At 30.6% G+C, this 14,814-nt stretch overlaps 5 protein-coding genes across 11 annotated transcripts; 2 read left to right on the top strand and 3 right to left on the bottom strand.

Moving 5' to 3' along the window:
* The first annotated feature begins 351 nt into the window (after window positions 1–351).
* LOC105431849 (PRKR-interacting protein 1 homolog) lies at window positions 352–1,720 on the top strand. The gene is made up of 3 exons (XM_011646303.3): window positions 352–689; window positions 802–981; window positions 1,067–1,720. Exons 1-3 carry the CDS (start codon window positions 591–593, stop codon window positions 1,457–1,459), a joined length of 672 nt encoding a protein of 223 aa, XP_011644605.2. The 5' UTR covers window positions 352–590; the 3' UTR covers window positions 1,460–1,720.
* LOC105431850 (HEAT repeat-containing protein 6) lies at window positions 1,528–6,372 on the bottom strand. 5 transcript variants are annotated; one of them, XM_011646305.2, is made up of 13 exons: window positions 6,224–6,372; window positions 5,911–6,120; window positions 5,538–5,786; window positions 5,231–5,461; window positions 4,339–5,164; window positions 3,976–4,262; window positions 3,543–3,884; window positions 3,146–3,393; window positions 2,839–3,058; window positions 2,536–2,613; window positions 2,256–2,462; window positions 1,999–2,115; window positions 1,528–1,922 (listed from the first exon to the last, which is right to left on the bottom strand). In XM_011646305.2, the coding sequence occupies exons 2-13, from the start codon at window positions 6,082–6,084 to the stop codon at window positions 1,758–1,760; spliced, it is 3,144 nt and encodes a 1,047-aa protein (XP_011644607.2). In that variant the 5' UTR covers window positions 6,085–6,120; window positions 6,224–6,372; the 3' UTR covers window positions 1,528–1,757. The 5 variants fall into 5 exon arrangements, with proteins under 5 accessions (XP_011644607.2, XP_088941424.1, XP_088941418.1 ...); XM_089085298.1 differs by lacking the exon at window positions 5,911–6,120 and having other exon boundaries at window positions 6,224–6,342; XM_089085292.1 differs by having other exon boundaries at window positions 5,911–6,336.
* A 361-nt stretch (window positions 6,373–6,733) lies between these two features.
* On the bottom strand, window positions 6,734–9,540 carry prel (preli-like). Its single transcript, XM_011646302.2, has 3 exons — window positions 9,190–9,540; window positions 8,882–9,095; window positions 6,734–8,509 (listed from the first exon to the last, which is right to left on the bottom strand). Exons 1-3 carry the CDS (start codon window positions 9,279–9,281, stop codon window positions 8,084–8,086), a joined length of 732 nt encoding a protein of 243 aa, XP_011644604.1. The 5' UTR covers window positions 9,282–9,540; the 3' UTR covers window positions 6,734–8,083.
* A 1,280-nt stretch (window positions 9,541–10,820) lies between these two features.
* RpL27 (ribosomal protein L27) lies at window positions 10,821–12,185 on the top strand. Of its 3 annotated transcripts, none has more exons than XM_011646299.2 (4): window positions 10,821–10,960; window positions 11,483–11,715; window positions 11,881–12,017; window positions 12,099–12,185. In XM_011646299.2, exons 2-4 carry the CDS (start codon window positions 11,497–11,499, stop codon window positions 12,145–12,147), a joined length of 405 nt encoding a protein of 134 aa, XP_011644601.1. In that variant the 5' UTR covers window positions 10,821–10,960; window positions 11,483–11,496; the 3' UTR covers window positions 12,148–12,185. The 3 variants fall into 3 exon arrangements, with proteins under 3 accessions (XP_011644601.1, XP_011644602.1, XP_088929981.1); XM_011646300.3 differs by having other exon boundaries at window positions 10,892–11,004; XM_089073855.1 differs by lacking the exon at window positions 10,821–10,960 and adding an exon at window positions 11,036–11,179.
* DCTN2-p50 (dynactin subunit 2) lies at window positions 12,102–14,660 on the bottom strand. Its single transcript, XM_089073844.1, has 9 exons — window positions 14,502–14,660; window positions 14,316–14,387; window positions 14,097–14,236; window positions 13,921–14,032; window positions 13,685–13,839; window positions 13,367–13,604; window positions 13,126–13,302; window positions 12,931–13,033; window positions 12,102–12,859 (listed from the first exon to the last, which is right to left on the bottom strand). The coding sequence occupies exons 1-9, from the start codon at window positions 14,535–14,537 to the stop codon at window positions 12,675–12,677; spliced, it is 1,218 nt and encodes a 405-aa protein (XP_088929970.1). The 5' UTR covers window positions 14,538–14,660; the 3' UTR covers window positions 12,102–12,674.
* Between the last annotated feature and the right edge of the window lie 154 nt (window positions 14,661–14,814).

The following is a 14,814-nucleotide window of genomic DNA, read 5'->3' as shown; positions in this document are numbered from 1 at the left end:
CGAGCACGTTGTGTAATTACATGACACCTGTTTTCATTAATACTGATTAATACTGATCATTACGTATGTAAACTGAATAAAGAAACTAGTAATGCTTTATATAATAAACAATAATAATGGGAATCGACACTCTATCGTTTTTCCAAATTTTTACTTGTATTTTTTATTACGTTGCTGAATATTGCACATAATATAACTTTTGTCTTTTATGCACTTTTCGAAAATATTTATACATTTATATCCATAATATGTATGTTTTGCCAATGTCACGAGCTGCAGCAGTGCATGTAACACTATAGATTGATTCTAGATATGTTATACGATGGGTTATCTGATAGTACATTTTTTGAAGCTCTATAGTTTCCCTAGCCAATAACCAATCATATGACATCTAAGTGTTTTTTGTTAGAAAACATCCATAGGAACATGTATATATGTTATATAGAAAAAAAATCATCTAGAGATAGGTATCTGAAGACGCAAGAGTCTATGGCTCGCAATTTGTTATTGGAAAAGCTAACCAACGAAACCCTGAAAAAAAAAAAAAAACAAAAGTTTGTATTGAATTTTTATATTAACGACGAAAGAAAATGTCAGATAACAAAGAGAAGGACGAAGAGAAACCTGTGGTGCCAAAAACCGCTGTAGATCTGCAAAGATTAAAACTAATGAAACTAATGAAGAACATAGTAAGTATCCGCATCAAGATTTCCGGATCTATTTTCAATCAACATTGTCGAATCAAAATTATATTAATTACTACATAACATAATTGTACATAATTATGTTTTAAATATTCAGGACAAACCAGTTATATTGCCGGAACGTCCAAAAGCCAAGAATACACCTTCTGTACCGGAATTTGTTCGTAATGTTATGGGTAGCAGTGCTGGAGCAGGTAGCGGAGAGTTCCACGTGTACAGACACTTACGACGTAAGGAATATGCACGACAAAAATTTATTCAGGAGAAAGCACATAAGGTGATTATTATATAACATATGTTTAGAATTATTTGAGTCATTAGTTTTTTCCTGTCTGAAAAAGTTTTTCTCTTGTTAAAATCAGGAACTTTTGGACGACGAATATCATCAGAAATTGGAGGAGAATAAAAGATTAGCGGAAGAGGCAACAGCGAAAAGACGTGCTAAGAGATTGAAAAAGAAACAAGGACGTAAGCAAAGGAAACGTATGAAAATTAAGAAAGAAGACAACACTGTTGTGGATGAAAAGAATAGTGAAGATGATAGTTCAGATGACGATGAAGAAATCAGAACTATAGATAGTAGTAACGCATCTAATGAAAATGATAGTTCCAAAAATATATCTACAAGTGATAGTGAAACGAAAACTATAACGGAAAAAGAATTATTAACATCTGAGACAGAAAATCAAGAAGATACTTTAAAAACATCACATGAAGTATCAAATCAAAACAGTCAATGTGAAAATGGGACATGACATGTATGTTAACATCCTAATATTTTTCTTATTAGATATATGTACATAATCATATAATATATGTAATCTATTTATCACTTGTTAGTTTATTCATTTATTAGAATTAAATTACAATTATAATACAAGTCAATTTACATTATATTTTTCTGCAAGTAATGTTAAAATAATTTACATTATTTTTTAAATATTTTTTATAAACATGTCTGTTATCAAGATTTTTTTTAGCAAAAACTGTAAATTGTAATAAATAATTAGCAGAAATGTTACATTATTTTATTTTTCACAGTTTCATAAAAATCTATGTAATGGCATCTAAGTTGTCAAAGCGATTAGTTCTCTCAAATATATTTGCCAAGGATTGAGCGATTTGTCGTTCTTCGATAGAACATGCATCCTTTGTATATTGTTCTAATTGGGCTTTTGCCATAATTAAATCTCCTAGTTTTTCAGGCAAAACAGTTTCCTATAAAATATTCGAGAAATGTAGAAATTATTATATTCTAATTTGTATATTTTATTTAATAAATAATAATATATACTTGGAACTGTTTCATGAAATTAGAAATTTCTTCTACATGATCACCAATTTCGATCCACAAACTTTGCAGATCAGATTTTTCAGTACAGGCAGCAACATGACTAAGAGTAAGGCACAACTAAAACATATTCTGCTTGTTAAAATCCAATTAAAGTATAATAAGTATGGTTAAAAATACATAAAATATAATTTAAAAAAATACTCAGTATACTAGCAATATAATTAGTAACAATTTAAAAAATAAGATAGAATACATACTTGTTGAATTAATGCATCTCGATGCGGATATTCAACGTAGCTTGGGACATGTTGAGTATTTTCGAATGCTAATACAATACTCTTCCATAACATTACAGTATACTTGCCATAACAATTACATGCAGACAGTGCCCATGCAGCATTTGTACGCACTTTGAAATTTGGACTATCGCATATCAAAGTAGAAAGCGCTGGAAATATTTGTTCCTATAAAAATATCTGATTTTACATTTAAAATATAAAAGATAAGTTCATTGGTTATATTTCTTTAAGTACATACTTTCCAAGAAGGTGGCAACATTACATCTGGATCATGGCTCAAAACCAATCCCAAAGCTCGGCAAGCGTTCCACCGTACCTGTTTTGAATAAAAAATTTTTTTTTTTCATTATAAATAACCAAGTATTCACTTATTGTAATAGCTTTGCCATAGAAGTAACATGCAGTTGAGATATATCGAGATGCTAAATAAATCTATATATAATTACAAGTCATAACAGTACAGCAGTATAATTATTAGCATTATTAGTAATATATAATAATCATCTAAAATAACATCTAAGAAATCAAGATTTTTCCTTACTTTCATATCATTTCCTAAAACTGCGCATTTAATAAGTGCATCCAATCCTAGCGTAGTATCGGAAAGTATGTGCTTTTGTGGACATAGATATAGAATAGTTCCAATTGCTCTGACGGCATTACATTTCACCTTATCATTGTCTTTTGCAGCCTTGACGCTTACGTGATACAGTTTAGGTAGGAAATTCTCTAGAGGAAATGGTTCTATCTCTTCATGCTGCCTGAAAAGAAATATATTTATAAACATATAAATAGATAAAATAGTATACATATGTATCAAACGATGAAAAAAAGTATAAAGAACAAACTTTTGTCTGGAAAGGCAGTCACACAAGTTTGCTAATGCCCAAATGCTTTTCACGCGAACACCGAGGTTTTTATCTTCAAAAGCTGAGCAAACTATGTCGACTAAGTCCATGAGAAAGCCGGTATCGTCCTCCAATGCTGATAAAGTTACCAACATTCCTAATGCACGTAAACCAGCTGCCCTTACAGCACCTTCTTCATCGCGAACTGATCCGAACAGTACTGTAATTATTAATATAATTTTCTGCCTCTGTAAACATAAACAAAGATAAATACAAGCAAAATATTACAGTTATTAGAACAATATTTAGATCAAGTGTGTTTGAAGTATATTTTGAGAAAAAATTTAATTAATCTTTTTTTTAATTAAATTATCTTATCCTTTTTATGAATCTTTACCGATAATTGCGTAAATACGTTTCCAGTTATGCTACCCAGACAATCGCAAGCAGCCTCTCGCAATATAGTCTGTGATGATTGGGCGAGTGATATCATAGATTCAAATATAATATTCCAAAATAATGTACCATCGCTACGATAAGTCTCGGTATTTGTAAGACAACCCGACATAATCTCTAGAACTCGACATGCGTGTAATACTACTTGACTTTCCGATTCCTCCATAACTGAAAGTAGAGTCGTGGTTACTTTTTCCAAGTGAGGAAATACAAGGCTTCCTGTATTAAATGCTAATCTTCCCATGAGTTTTAAAGATTGAAGTCGTACAGGTGTATTAACCATCTAAAAAATCAAACAAATATTTATTAGTCTGATAATATTTATTCAGTCTGATTTTAATTAAAATTTTAATTAATTAAAAGCTTTATCAAACCTTATTGGATATATTTTCCAAGCAAATGCGAACCAGCGAAGAGGTGCTTTCATCTTTTGATATCTTGGTTTCACTACAGCCATTTGTCAAATTATCGACATCTTCAATATCTATTTCCTCTTCTTCTGTTCCAACATCGCTAATGAAACCAGTATCAAGCTGTGAGTTTTCTGATTCTGTTTCACTTACAGTCTGTCTAGCCAGTATGCTTAGTATTTCCTGAGTAATAGATTCACTTGAAGCGAATGCTTCAAAAACGGATAATGCTGCGACTCGTACAGTCGGATCTAAAAATATAATTTAAGTATAAATGATGATAAATTAAAATTTTTATAAAGTAATTAATAGACGAGATCTTTGTACCTTTGTGGAATATGTATGGTCTACAATTCCTAGCTAATTTAGTAGTCAAACCCGGCTTCAGTCGTTCGTACGGTGTGCCTTGTACAAGAGCTGCTGTGCATTTCAATGCGTGCGTTAACACAGCTACATTTTTTTCAGCGAGCAAAATTAATGATAATGTAAAATGCAATTCTTTGATCATTAAACATACTGTGCCAAAGAATGTGATGAAAGAAGTATAATTGGTATCTTCGGCGTGTATCAAGAATGGTCTAGCGCCTAACAGCAATTCAGTTAACGTACTCAATGCATTCTGTCGTACTTTAGACACAGGTTCAACCAATATGCTTCTTGTTAACACTCGTGCGTCGTTTCGTGAACCGGTAGCTACGATTTGTGGCCAATATCCAAAAATCTCTCTACTCTGAGTAATTTCTATGAGAGCTTGAAGTAAACGTATAGCTCCTAATCTTATTTTAGAATCAATATGGACAGAATTATTAATTTCTGTATCCGAAGTATCTGAATCACTGGAATATTTGGATATTCCAATATGTTCTGGAAGGGCATTATTTCCTATGTCGGATATAGACTTTTTGGTAGATGCCTTTTTGGGTTTTGCTTTGTGATTTTTAAGATTTTTACATTTAGGAACTACATGAACACGTTCTGGGAGATTCATTGCAGCTGGACGAAGTAATTGTGGTGTCATGACTGAATAACCTTTGATGCCATAAAATAAAAATGCTTGCACCACTCCTAATATTTCTCCAACAAAATCAGGAGATCCAGGAATCAATTTTTCCAAAATCATGCAATGCAAAATGTGCAGACACGAATTTATGACCTATAAACGTACAAGTAGTTTTGTAAATAAATAAATATATAAAATTATAGAAAATAAATTACATACTTTACTATAATAAAATTTATCATCATTGTGATATGGTAAAAGTGATAAAATCTTAAAAATGATATCTTTTATCAAATATGTAAATTCATCCGATAAGCAACTGTTATTTTTGTTTGTTATAATTTCTTCTAGACATCCAAGTGCATGGAAATTGATTTCAGACCATGGATTACATAATGGATTTAAATGCTTCATTAATAAACCTTTGTCTTTGAGCAACAGACATACATGCTAAAAAACATAAAGCATTTATTTTTAGTAATAATAATTCAATTTACTGTTATTAAAAAACAAATTATATACTAACATGATTGATATCATCAAAATATCCATTATGTAAAAAGCTTTTCATAGTGATTAATATATCAACTTGTGCCAGTGATTCAGAAAACTCCAATGCTTCCAAAATCCATCGTTTACAAGTTGCAAATGTTCGGCCATGGAGCTTGACGTTGCTTTGAGATAGATTGTATAGAAATTTACAAATATTTCGAACTAAAGAAGTTTCTATAGGTAGAACTGTTGCACAAAGTTGATTCACTAACAATAATATTGCCTGGAAGTAAATTGAAACATTTAAATAAAATGTTAAAATGTCACAGTATAATAAGATAAAATGTTTCATATTGCAATAACCAGGATAAAATATTTTTAGATATTATATAAGAGACAGTTCTTACATCGTTACTTGTAATATTAAGGCATCTATAATCCAGCTCGTTGAGATCATTTAGATACAAGTTGATCTGTTTCTTGTCATTGAGCCTTGTGCTAGTTAATGACAATAATCTTTCAAGTAGAGAAAAAAAATGTCTCGTGGTGTCGTTAATGCGATTTGTATGTAACGAGGTCATGACTATATTTACACGCGCACTATATAATTTTGTTATCTAGGACGATATAAAAAAAACCCAATAAATAATTTCGTAATTTGTATACGTATTACTACATGACATTGCACTTGATCTTAATAAATTATAAAAAGCAACAAACCGTTCGCGTTACAGTATAGTACAATATTGTTATACTTGGTAACCTAATCTTCTCATCGGCAACACATTATGCCCTTTTTGGTTAGTGAATTATTTCACCGTATTTCAGCTATAAGATAAAGGTTACATCTTTTCTACTTTATTGACCATAACATTGATCTGTCTTACCGACAGTTCCTTATCCGAAATAATGCCGCAATTTCAAAATTGTTATCTAAATGTTTATGCTATTAAAAAAAAGAAAGAACCCTTTCCTTTTTTAATGACTTTAGATTACTTTAAATATTAAAGATTTTAATATTTTGGAATAGATTTCTAATTGGAATAGATTTCTTATTTAGATGAGATTATTATATTATTTAAAAAATTTATTATTATTGATATCATTGTTATTAGAATATCGAACAAAAAAATGCCACAATTTGAATTTTATATTTTTAAAAAATGCATTTACGAATTGTTGCGTAGAGGGAGGGGGAGGAGGAAACACTAAATACTCAAAATTATTACATATATATATATATTTTTTTTTCTGCAAATACTATCATTTCAAGTACATTACACTATAAAATCTCTCATATTTTCAGTTTCTTTGTTTTATCTGTAATGATAGCTGATTAAAAAAGATAACGTACATATTTGAGTATTATTAGTCTTGATAATTTTACAATACACCTGTGTCACATTATTCTTTCAAATTTTATCTACAAATGTGGCGCATATTTTAAATTATAGTATTTTTTGTTACATAGTATTTTTCTCAGATTGTACGAAAATTATATGTAAAATGAGTTTTTTTTCAATAATGACAAAACTCTAATACAATCTAATTTATAGTTACAGAATTTAGATATTTAATTTTATTTCAGATAAATAATAAAAATAACTGTTGTGAAAATTTTATTTACTTGTCAAAATTATTACTTATTCATTGATAATTTGAACTTTATTGTTCAATAATTCAGAACTCATGAAAGATATTTAAAGTATAAAAATACTGAGTAACAATCTTAAATCACAGTTCTAACATATTATAGAAACACATGGCAACTTATGTCAAGATTGTGATATCTAAGATGTGATAATAAAAATGAGATAATCTTTTAATAACTAATATTGGTACATCTTCCGTGTTAATGCGGAATGTCTAAAAACTATAATATTAACAAACAGAAAAGGATAATTTATTACAAAATTATCTTTTTAAATGTATACTTATATGCAATTATTTTTATTGGCGTTAATAATTGCACACAAAATGCTGTTTTTTTACAATCGTTTGCCAGCTTCAAAAAAATATGCACGGAATGCGCCAATAAACGTTGTGATATACATTGATAACCGTATAAAAATGCTTTTGCATCTAATATCTCGTGCGATATTTTACCATTATAAATAAATCAGGAAATATTTTCCTGATATGTAAAAAAATGTTTAAGTAATTTAATGCGCTTTGTATATATACGTATCACATTTGATAGCACGCTTAACAATTTGGCAGTTAAAAGGAATGGATAACATATGAATGGATTTGTCGCGAGAATCTTTATAAATTTTACATTGCAAATGTTACGTTATGTGTTAATGTTATAACATTTTGAGAACCTGTGCTATCAAGCTTTTAAAACTTAATTTTCCAACATTACCAATCAGCTTTCTATTTCTTTCTGCTCTAATTGCCATTGAATCGTGCAATTTGATTAATATACAATTATAATTGCTTTTTCAAGCTAGTCTATAGCTTTACCATTATTTGTTGTTTAAGATACGTCATAATAATATGGTGATACTCATGAATATTTCTATCATTAAACAACATTATTCACATTCAACAATATGGCTGCGTTTGCAAATATGAAATTTATGATTGATTTGGTTGACAAGCTGCATATATCGGTCTTGCTTTTTCTTTTGCCAAGTCTGTAGCTTTCTTAGCGGCATCTTTCATTTTCTCTGCTTTACCCTGTAAAGAATGTTGTAAATCCTCTGCGAGACTTGGCTTTGTTGTAGCATTGTCATCTGTGGTACTGTAGCCACCTTGCATAGAAAAACTCGTCTGAGGTAACTTTGGATTTAGAAATTGAGCTGTGTGAGGAAACATATTTGCAAGAACATAATTAAAGCCTTCCGACATCTTGATGCAATTTTTCTTAAATCGATCTAAACCAAAAGCTTGAATTGCTCTGCTGAAACCAAAGACTTGACTATCGATCCATGCTGATCTTTTTGCAACTGTCCATTCTGAATTCTCTTCTGAGATTTGATAGACTACTTTCTCAACAATGCTCTGCAAAGAATTAATTGTGTTATAAATGCATGATTTTCCAATATAATCAATAATGATTATAATCAATTTCTACTTTAAAATATTTTTTAAATATTTCTAAGAGACAATCAACATTTAGTAGATTAAAGAATCTATGAACAAAAGACAATTATAAATTTTATATATATATATATTATATATATATATATATATATATATATATATATATATATATATATATATATTTTATATATATATTCTCTATAAAATATCCAAATATATTAATTTTCAAAAGTGCTAATTCACTTAACTTTTCATAGAAATAAATGGAATAAAACATTTCATTATTACCTATTTATCTATAGTTTGTTTATATTAGTTTATATTACTCACCATAATTGTGGTATATCCTAAGTTCCTTGTATAGGTAGTCAAAATTTTCGCTTCGGGATCAACAATACTTTCTTCCACGATTTTCACGATATTTTTACTGATAAATCTTTCACCCCATTTGGGTACCCTATTGGTTTTTGTTAATAGACGTGTAGAATAGAGCTTTCCATTTTTAACTTCCCTCGAGATCGTATCCTCAGTAAGAACGTGCAAACTAAAAGTTATCATGAATGAAATCCAGTAGGTAAACTTGACATTATGTAATCATTTTGTATTTCAATGACATATGTGACGTAATGTGCCGATACCTGTGCGGATTTGGATATCTCTGAAAGAATCCTCGAACAACTTGTGTCCAATCGAATTTGAAAATCGTAATGTTTTCATAATATTTCACCATCGTGCGGAATCGTCTGCTCTAGGTAGATTTCAATTTACGTCGTAGAGAAGCGAGTGTGCTATATGAGCCCGAAGAATTATCAACGAGATTTATCTCACTAAAGATTGTCGCGAGAATGCAAATTCGCAAATCCGCAACGGCGACGGATCAGAGTCCGCGGCGAGCATGCCGCATGCCGACCGAAACATAAATCGTGTATTTGATGCGTGATTCAGTGTTGCTATTAGGGCCGCTTTTTCGCGCATGGCTATTATGACCAATAGTCATATCCAGGACTGTAACATGACATACGTATATAACAGGCGTTAAAATTTTAGCGGGCTCCACGCTAGGATGAGATAGGTTAATGTAAATAAATATTTAAATATTAAGTAAAGTAAATATTTAAATATTATTAATTGTTATTAAAGGTAAATATTATTATTTATTATTTGTTATTAAACATAAATATAATATGGATATACATAATCAAAAGGGAGCCATTAAAAAGCATGCTCGTAATTTTCAAATAAAATATTTTATTTTAAACCCGTAAATGTATTTTATTATATACTTTCTTTCCTTACATTTACAAATATATAACTTTGTTAAAAAATTAATGTTATTGTAGGTTATTAATATTAATTATATTTAAAATTCTATGTAATTAAATAATTTTTATATAATTTTTACAATTTTATATAATTGTATATAATTATAAACAATTTTATATAATCTGAAAAATTTCAGTAAAAGACCAAGTGATACCTTTTTTCTTCTAAACTTCAATGAATTTGCATCTAAATACGCATGCGCGAGAAAACGTCCCTGATAACAATACTGGCGTGATTATGAGTGCTCGGCACCTCGATGATAACAGTGCATGAAATTGTACAAGATAGAGTTTCCTCTTTGACTCAACGAAATGTTAAGGTGCTTTTTCACGCTGACAATTAACCATAGAATAACCGCGATGTAAAAAGCCCACACAAGATACTAATTCATGTTGATGCTCATTTTTAACAGCAAAATCGATCACAATTGACGCAGAACAATGAAATTTAAATAGTCATTTTTGATCATATGATCTATTTTGACGCTAAACATGAACAATGAACGATGCATGAAAAAATACGTAGTTATGTGAGTGCAAGGCTGATTTCAGAAACAACGGATTTTATCCTTTTTGTCATTTATCATTATTGTTCATCAAATGTTAAACGAAGATAAAATGATATTTGAGAATAAAATGATACTTGAATGTTATTTCTGAACTCTAATTAGTGTCGGTCCACAATAAGTGATTTAAGTTTTAAGAAATAAGAAATTGATCAATTATAATCGAATACGAAAAAAATAATTGACTATGGTTGGTCAATTTCTTACGGTTTAAAGATTAAATACTTATTGTGGACCGACACTAATGGATGCACTTAAATCCCGGTCTACAATAGGTGATTTAAGCCTTAAGCTATAAGAAATGAACGAATCATAATCGAAGAATAGGAGAATACTCGACTATGATTGGTCAATTTTTTATGGCTTAAGGTTTAAATCACCTATTGTAGACCGGGACTATTGGACGCGTTTGCGCATCAGAATTGGCGACGGCGGATATGTCGGCGCTTGGATCGTCGATGCAAGGCGTCAGCGTGGTAGCACGGCGAACTTCCTTTTATCCGGTGTTGAAAAACCGTGAGGTGTGTTATCCGTAATGCTGTATGAAATAATCCGCGAGCATCGGGTATTTTCAGAATTTATTTGTCTTGTCTTGCGTCGTATTTGAGATCGGTGTACGACGCGGTTTTCGTTTGCACGCCGATTATTGGATCTCGCGTGCTCTTGAGGAATATCTGTTGGCAGGCGATCGTGAAGTTAACCTCCTCAGCTGGAATCCACATCGCATTTGTTAACAACCGGTTTCTCGATTATTGACGATTTCTTGCGATTCCATTGCCTCCCATATTATTACATTACGTCGTGAGGAGACATAAATTTTTCCTTTTTTATAATATAAATTTCTCTTTTCATGTGGTATATGGGAGGTTATGTCATGCTTGATCTAAAATGTTTACATCGCCAGTAGAGATATATCTCGATATAGTTCGTTTTAAAGGAAAAATAATAGCGTTAAAATTTTCAATTTTACTGAAAAGTTTACCAGGATGTATATTTGTTAGAAATTTTTTTTGTGATTAATATATTCTTTGTTTCTTTTTCAGAATACATCACCAAAATGGTGAAGATTATGAAAGTAGGGAAAGTCGTACTGGTCCTCAGTGGCCGGTACGCGGGAAGGAAAGCTATCGTAATGCGCAATTACGACGAAGGTACGTCTGAAAAACAGTATGGACATGCGATGGTTGCAGGCATCGATCGATATCCACGCAAAGTCCACAAAAGGATGGGTAAAGGAAAACTGCATAAACGGTCTAAAATCAAGCCGTTCGTTAAGGTAAATTTATTTCCTCTTTTTTATAAATTTTTTTTTAAATCTCAATCTTTTCTTTAAATCTTAATTTTTTAAATCTGATATTTTGAAATTTTGCTTTGTTTAATTTTTTTTTTAATATTGTTGCAAGATAATTGCTCTGTTCTACTTAATTATAAAATGTTTTAGATCTTAAATTACAATCACTTAATGCCAACGAGGTACACAGTGGATCTACAATTAGAAAAAGTGGCTCCTAAAGACCTTAAGGATCCAATGAAGCGTAAGAAGGTTCGCTTCCAGACGCGTGTCAAATTTGAAGAAAGGTGTGTAATTTAATATTCTCTTATCACTGCAAATTTCATGCATCAACACTTTAATATCTAATTTGGATTATTGTTTTTTAGGTATAAAAACGGTAAAAACAAGTGGTTTTTCCAGAAATTAAGATTCTAATTGTTTTTAAATAAAAGTCTGATATACAGATGTAAAAAGTTGAATACAATTTTTTTCGTCACATCCTTATATGTAAAAGATATACTGAATCTTTATATTACATTATATTTTTATGATCATTTTATTTGACTTTTAATTTAATTTATACTTAAGTTACTTCGCGATTACTTAACTCTCCTCTATATCATATATAAAGTGTTCAATAAAGCTTATGAATTTTTTTACTGAAATTCCAGTTTTATTTTGTTTTTTGTATGAAGATATATTACTTGCTTTTATGCCTTATATATCTATATCTTAGTAGGCTCATATTATCTGCAATTACATTATGGATATCAAATACTATGCAACATTTTGAAAGCTTTTTTGTTAGCGATACAAAAAAAGCAAAAAAATTATATACAGAATAAATCACATTAAATAAATAATTTAGCACGATAAGAGTATAGATGTCTCGAGTATAAATCAATCTTTATAAGTGAAATTAATTTAGCTATGTGATAACTGGTTTTAATATTATCTAATATTTATTTCGATGACTCAAGTTTCTTGATACGTTCGTTGAGCAACGCTATGTTGCCTTTTATAACTTCCATATTGGAGGCAAAACTTTCCTGCACTCCCTTTAGCAAAGATTTGTTACTGTCCAATCCCGAGGAGATTTCTGCTTGCAGTTCTTCTAATCTTGTTAAAGATTTACTGAAGGCAGCAGCTGTAAAGAGCAAAACATTTTTTTCAGTTATTTTTTATAGAAAAATATATACACTTGTTGAATAATTCTACCTTGTTGATGAATATCACTCAGTGCCAATAATCTTTCCACTGTTTGCGGTACTATTTGTGATATAGTATCCGTTTTCTTCATTATTTCATACATCTCCGAGATCTGTAAAAAAGAAATCAGAATTTATTACGTGGGAGGAATAAATAAATCTGATTCAATATAATGTTGATTTTGATACTTAATAAGTATTTTACCTTTTGTTCTTGCTCTGAATCTTGTTCTGTTGTTGCTTTTTTCTGCGCAATACTATCCATTCGGTAAATCAAGGTGCCTAATCTTGTTTCAATAGTGTCTAATTGGTTAACGTCTAACAATGAAGTTTTCGCTTCTAGTTGTTGCATAGCCTCCATAATGCCCTGGCATTTAAGATTCTGTGGAAAAAGGAAAATTACAAATTTCTTTGAAATACATATGAAAGATTATAATAAATCTTACCTGAGAGAACTTAGAAAGTTTGTCATTACTTGTGCCTATGATACTTTCTAGGCAGCAAAGTCTTTGCTCGAGTTGCGCGATCCTAGCAGCTTCCTGCATCCTTGCTTTTTCCGGCAGATACATCATCTGATATTTAAGGATACCAGGTTCAGCCGAATCATCTGTTTTTTTATTTTCCGATAATTTAGATGGAGATACGCTGCTTTGTTTGAACAGTTCTATCTGCGATACCAATTGCCTATAACATAAACATAATTCTGAAATCTGCGGAGGAAAAAGGACATTTATAATAGATCGTAAATTTTTGGTTCCACATACTTAAGTATAGTGCCTTGTGGATCTGATAAACTTGCAACTACATCAGGCCCTAGACACTCTTCTAGTTTCAGAGAAATCAATTGTTTTTCTATCTGCTGTGTCTGAGAAATGATTTCGCTTGCAGACTTGACTTCCTCTTCGTTCTTAGATTTTTCCTATATACATTATCAATGTTATCACAAGTTAATTGCAAAATAATTATTGCAGCATATTTTATTAATATTATGACAATTTACCTTTAATTCATTCACTTCTTCATATAACTCCTTAACTTCACATTGCAATCGTTGATACTTTTGAAGAGGAGTTTCTTTCTCACTCTCACCAACAAGTTCCCAATCACCAAATCTGGAAATGTTCATATTATATGTCATTTAAATGCTTGATATTGTTAAACTCTAGAATAGCTTACCTATATCCTGTCCTTGGCTTATTGGATAGATGATCTGAGAAATCGACAGGTTTCCCAATAATCTGCTTGCCTTTAAACTTGTTGAATGCTTCTTTGGCACTGATGTGCAGCTGTTCAACACAAGTGCTGTCAGGTTCATCCTGGATAAATTCAATCAATTGTTAATTAGTACATAAAATATTATACATATTACACGTAACACAGATTTGCATCTTTTACCTCGCAATACATTCGCATTTGCTCAGACTCCAGCAAATCACTCGTCTCGTAGACATCGAGCTGGTCGTACGCCTAAAATATGAATTGCAAATATGAATTGCAAGTGAATACCATAGAATTGTATTTACCTGTGCGACGATTTGTGTGATGTGTGAAGTTATAAAACATGTAAGATCGGAGACTTACAATTCCGGGTAAATCTGCGTATTTGGGATCTGCCATTTCTTATAATTATTCAGAAATTATTCGAATATCGCCAGAACTTTGGTAAGATATCGTCTTTGATACAACTCAACCTATATATGCAGACCAACCTGAGAATAATACTAATGAAGAGATATTTCAAAACGAGATGAAAAGCAGAAAAGCAGTGTCACCATCTAGTGACCGTAAGAATGAAATACATTAGATCAAAGTTGTATAAAGAAAAGGATAAATTTCTTTTGTAGGTGTTTTAAACAAAAACTGTACATAAAATGACTTCAATTAAATTATTTTA

This window comes from Pogonomyrmex barbatus, unplaced genomic scaffold (genome assembly GCF_055798465.1).
Source record: "Pogonomyrmex barbatus isolate J1 unplaced genomic scaffold, ASM5579846v1 scaffold1, whole genome shotgun sequence".
NCBI classification, from domain to species: Eukaryota; Metazoa; Arthropoda; class Insecta; order Hymenoptera; family Formicidae; genus Pogonomyrmex; species Pogonomyrmex barbatus.
The sequence above is the reverse complement of the archived record's forward strand: the minus strand, read 5'-3'. Positions and strand labels throughout refer to the sequence as shown.

Bases quoted from the DNA above. Each gene is read 5' to 3' on its own strand.
- LOC105431849 (XM_011646303.3), top strand. From the start codon at position 591: ATGTCAGATAACAAAGAGAAGGACGAAGAGAAACCTGTGGTGCCAAAA. The intron at 690-801 runs GTAAGTATCCGC...TTAAATATTCAG, and splicing joins TGAAACTAATGAAGAACATA to GACAAACCAGTTATATTGCC. The intron at 982-1,066 runs GTGATTATTATA...TGTTAAAATCAG, and splicing joins TTCAGGAGAAAGCACATAAG to GAACTTTTGGACGACGAATA.
- LOC105431850 (XM_011646305.2), bottom strand. From the start codon at position 6,084: ATGACCTCGTTACATACAAATCGCATTAACGACACCACGAGACATTTT. The intron at 4,263-4,338 runs GTACAAAGATCT...TTATATTTTTAG, and splicing joins ACCATACATATTCCACAAAG to ATCCGACTGTACGAGTCGCA. The intron at 2,116-2,255 runs GTATGTATTCTA...AATATGTTTTAG, and splicing joins GAGATGCATTAATTCAACAA to TTGTGCCTTACTCTTAGTCA.
- prel (XM_011646302.2), bottom strand. From the start codon at position 9,281: ATGGTGAAATATTATGAAAACATTACGATTTTCAAATTCGATTGGACA. The intron at 9,096-9,189 runs GTATCGGCACAT...GATAACTTTTAG, and splicing joins AGATATCCAAATCCGCACAG to TTTGCACGTTCTTACTGAGG. The intron at 8,510-8,881 runs GTGAGTAATATA...AATTCTTTGCAG, and splicing joins TAGGATATACCACAATTATG to AGCATTGTTGAGAAAGTAGT.
- RpL27 (XM_011646299.2), top strand. From the start codon at position 11,497: ATGGTGAAGATTATGAAAGTAGGGAAAGTCGTACTGGTCCTCAGTGGC. The intron at 11,716-11,880 runs GTAAATTTATTT...AAAATGTTTTAG, and splicing joins AAATCAAGCCGTTCGTTAAG to ATCTTAAATTACAATCACTT. The intron at 12,018-12,098 runs GTGTGTAATTTA...ATTGTTTTTTAG, and splicing joins CGTGTCAAATTTGAAGAAAG to GTATAAAAACGGTAAAAACA.
- DCTN2-p50 (XM_089073844.1), bottom strand. From the start codon at position 14,537: ATGGCAGATCCCAAATACGCAGATTTACCCGGAATT. The intron at 14,033-14,096 runs GTAAGCTATTCT...GAACATTTCCAG, and splicing joins AAGCCAAGGACAGGATATAG to ATTTGGTGATTGGGAACTTG. The intron at 13,303-13,366 runs GTAAGATTTATT...CTTTTTCCACAG, and splicing joins AACTTTCTAAGTTCTCTCAG to AATCTTAAATGCCAGGGCAT.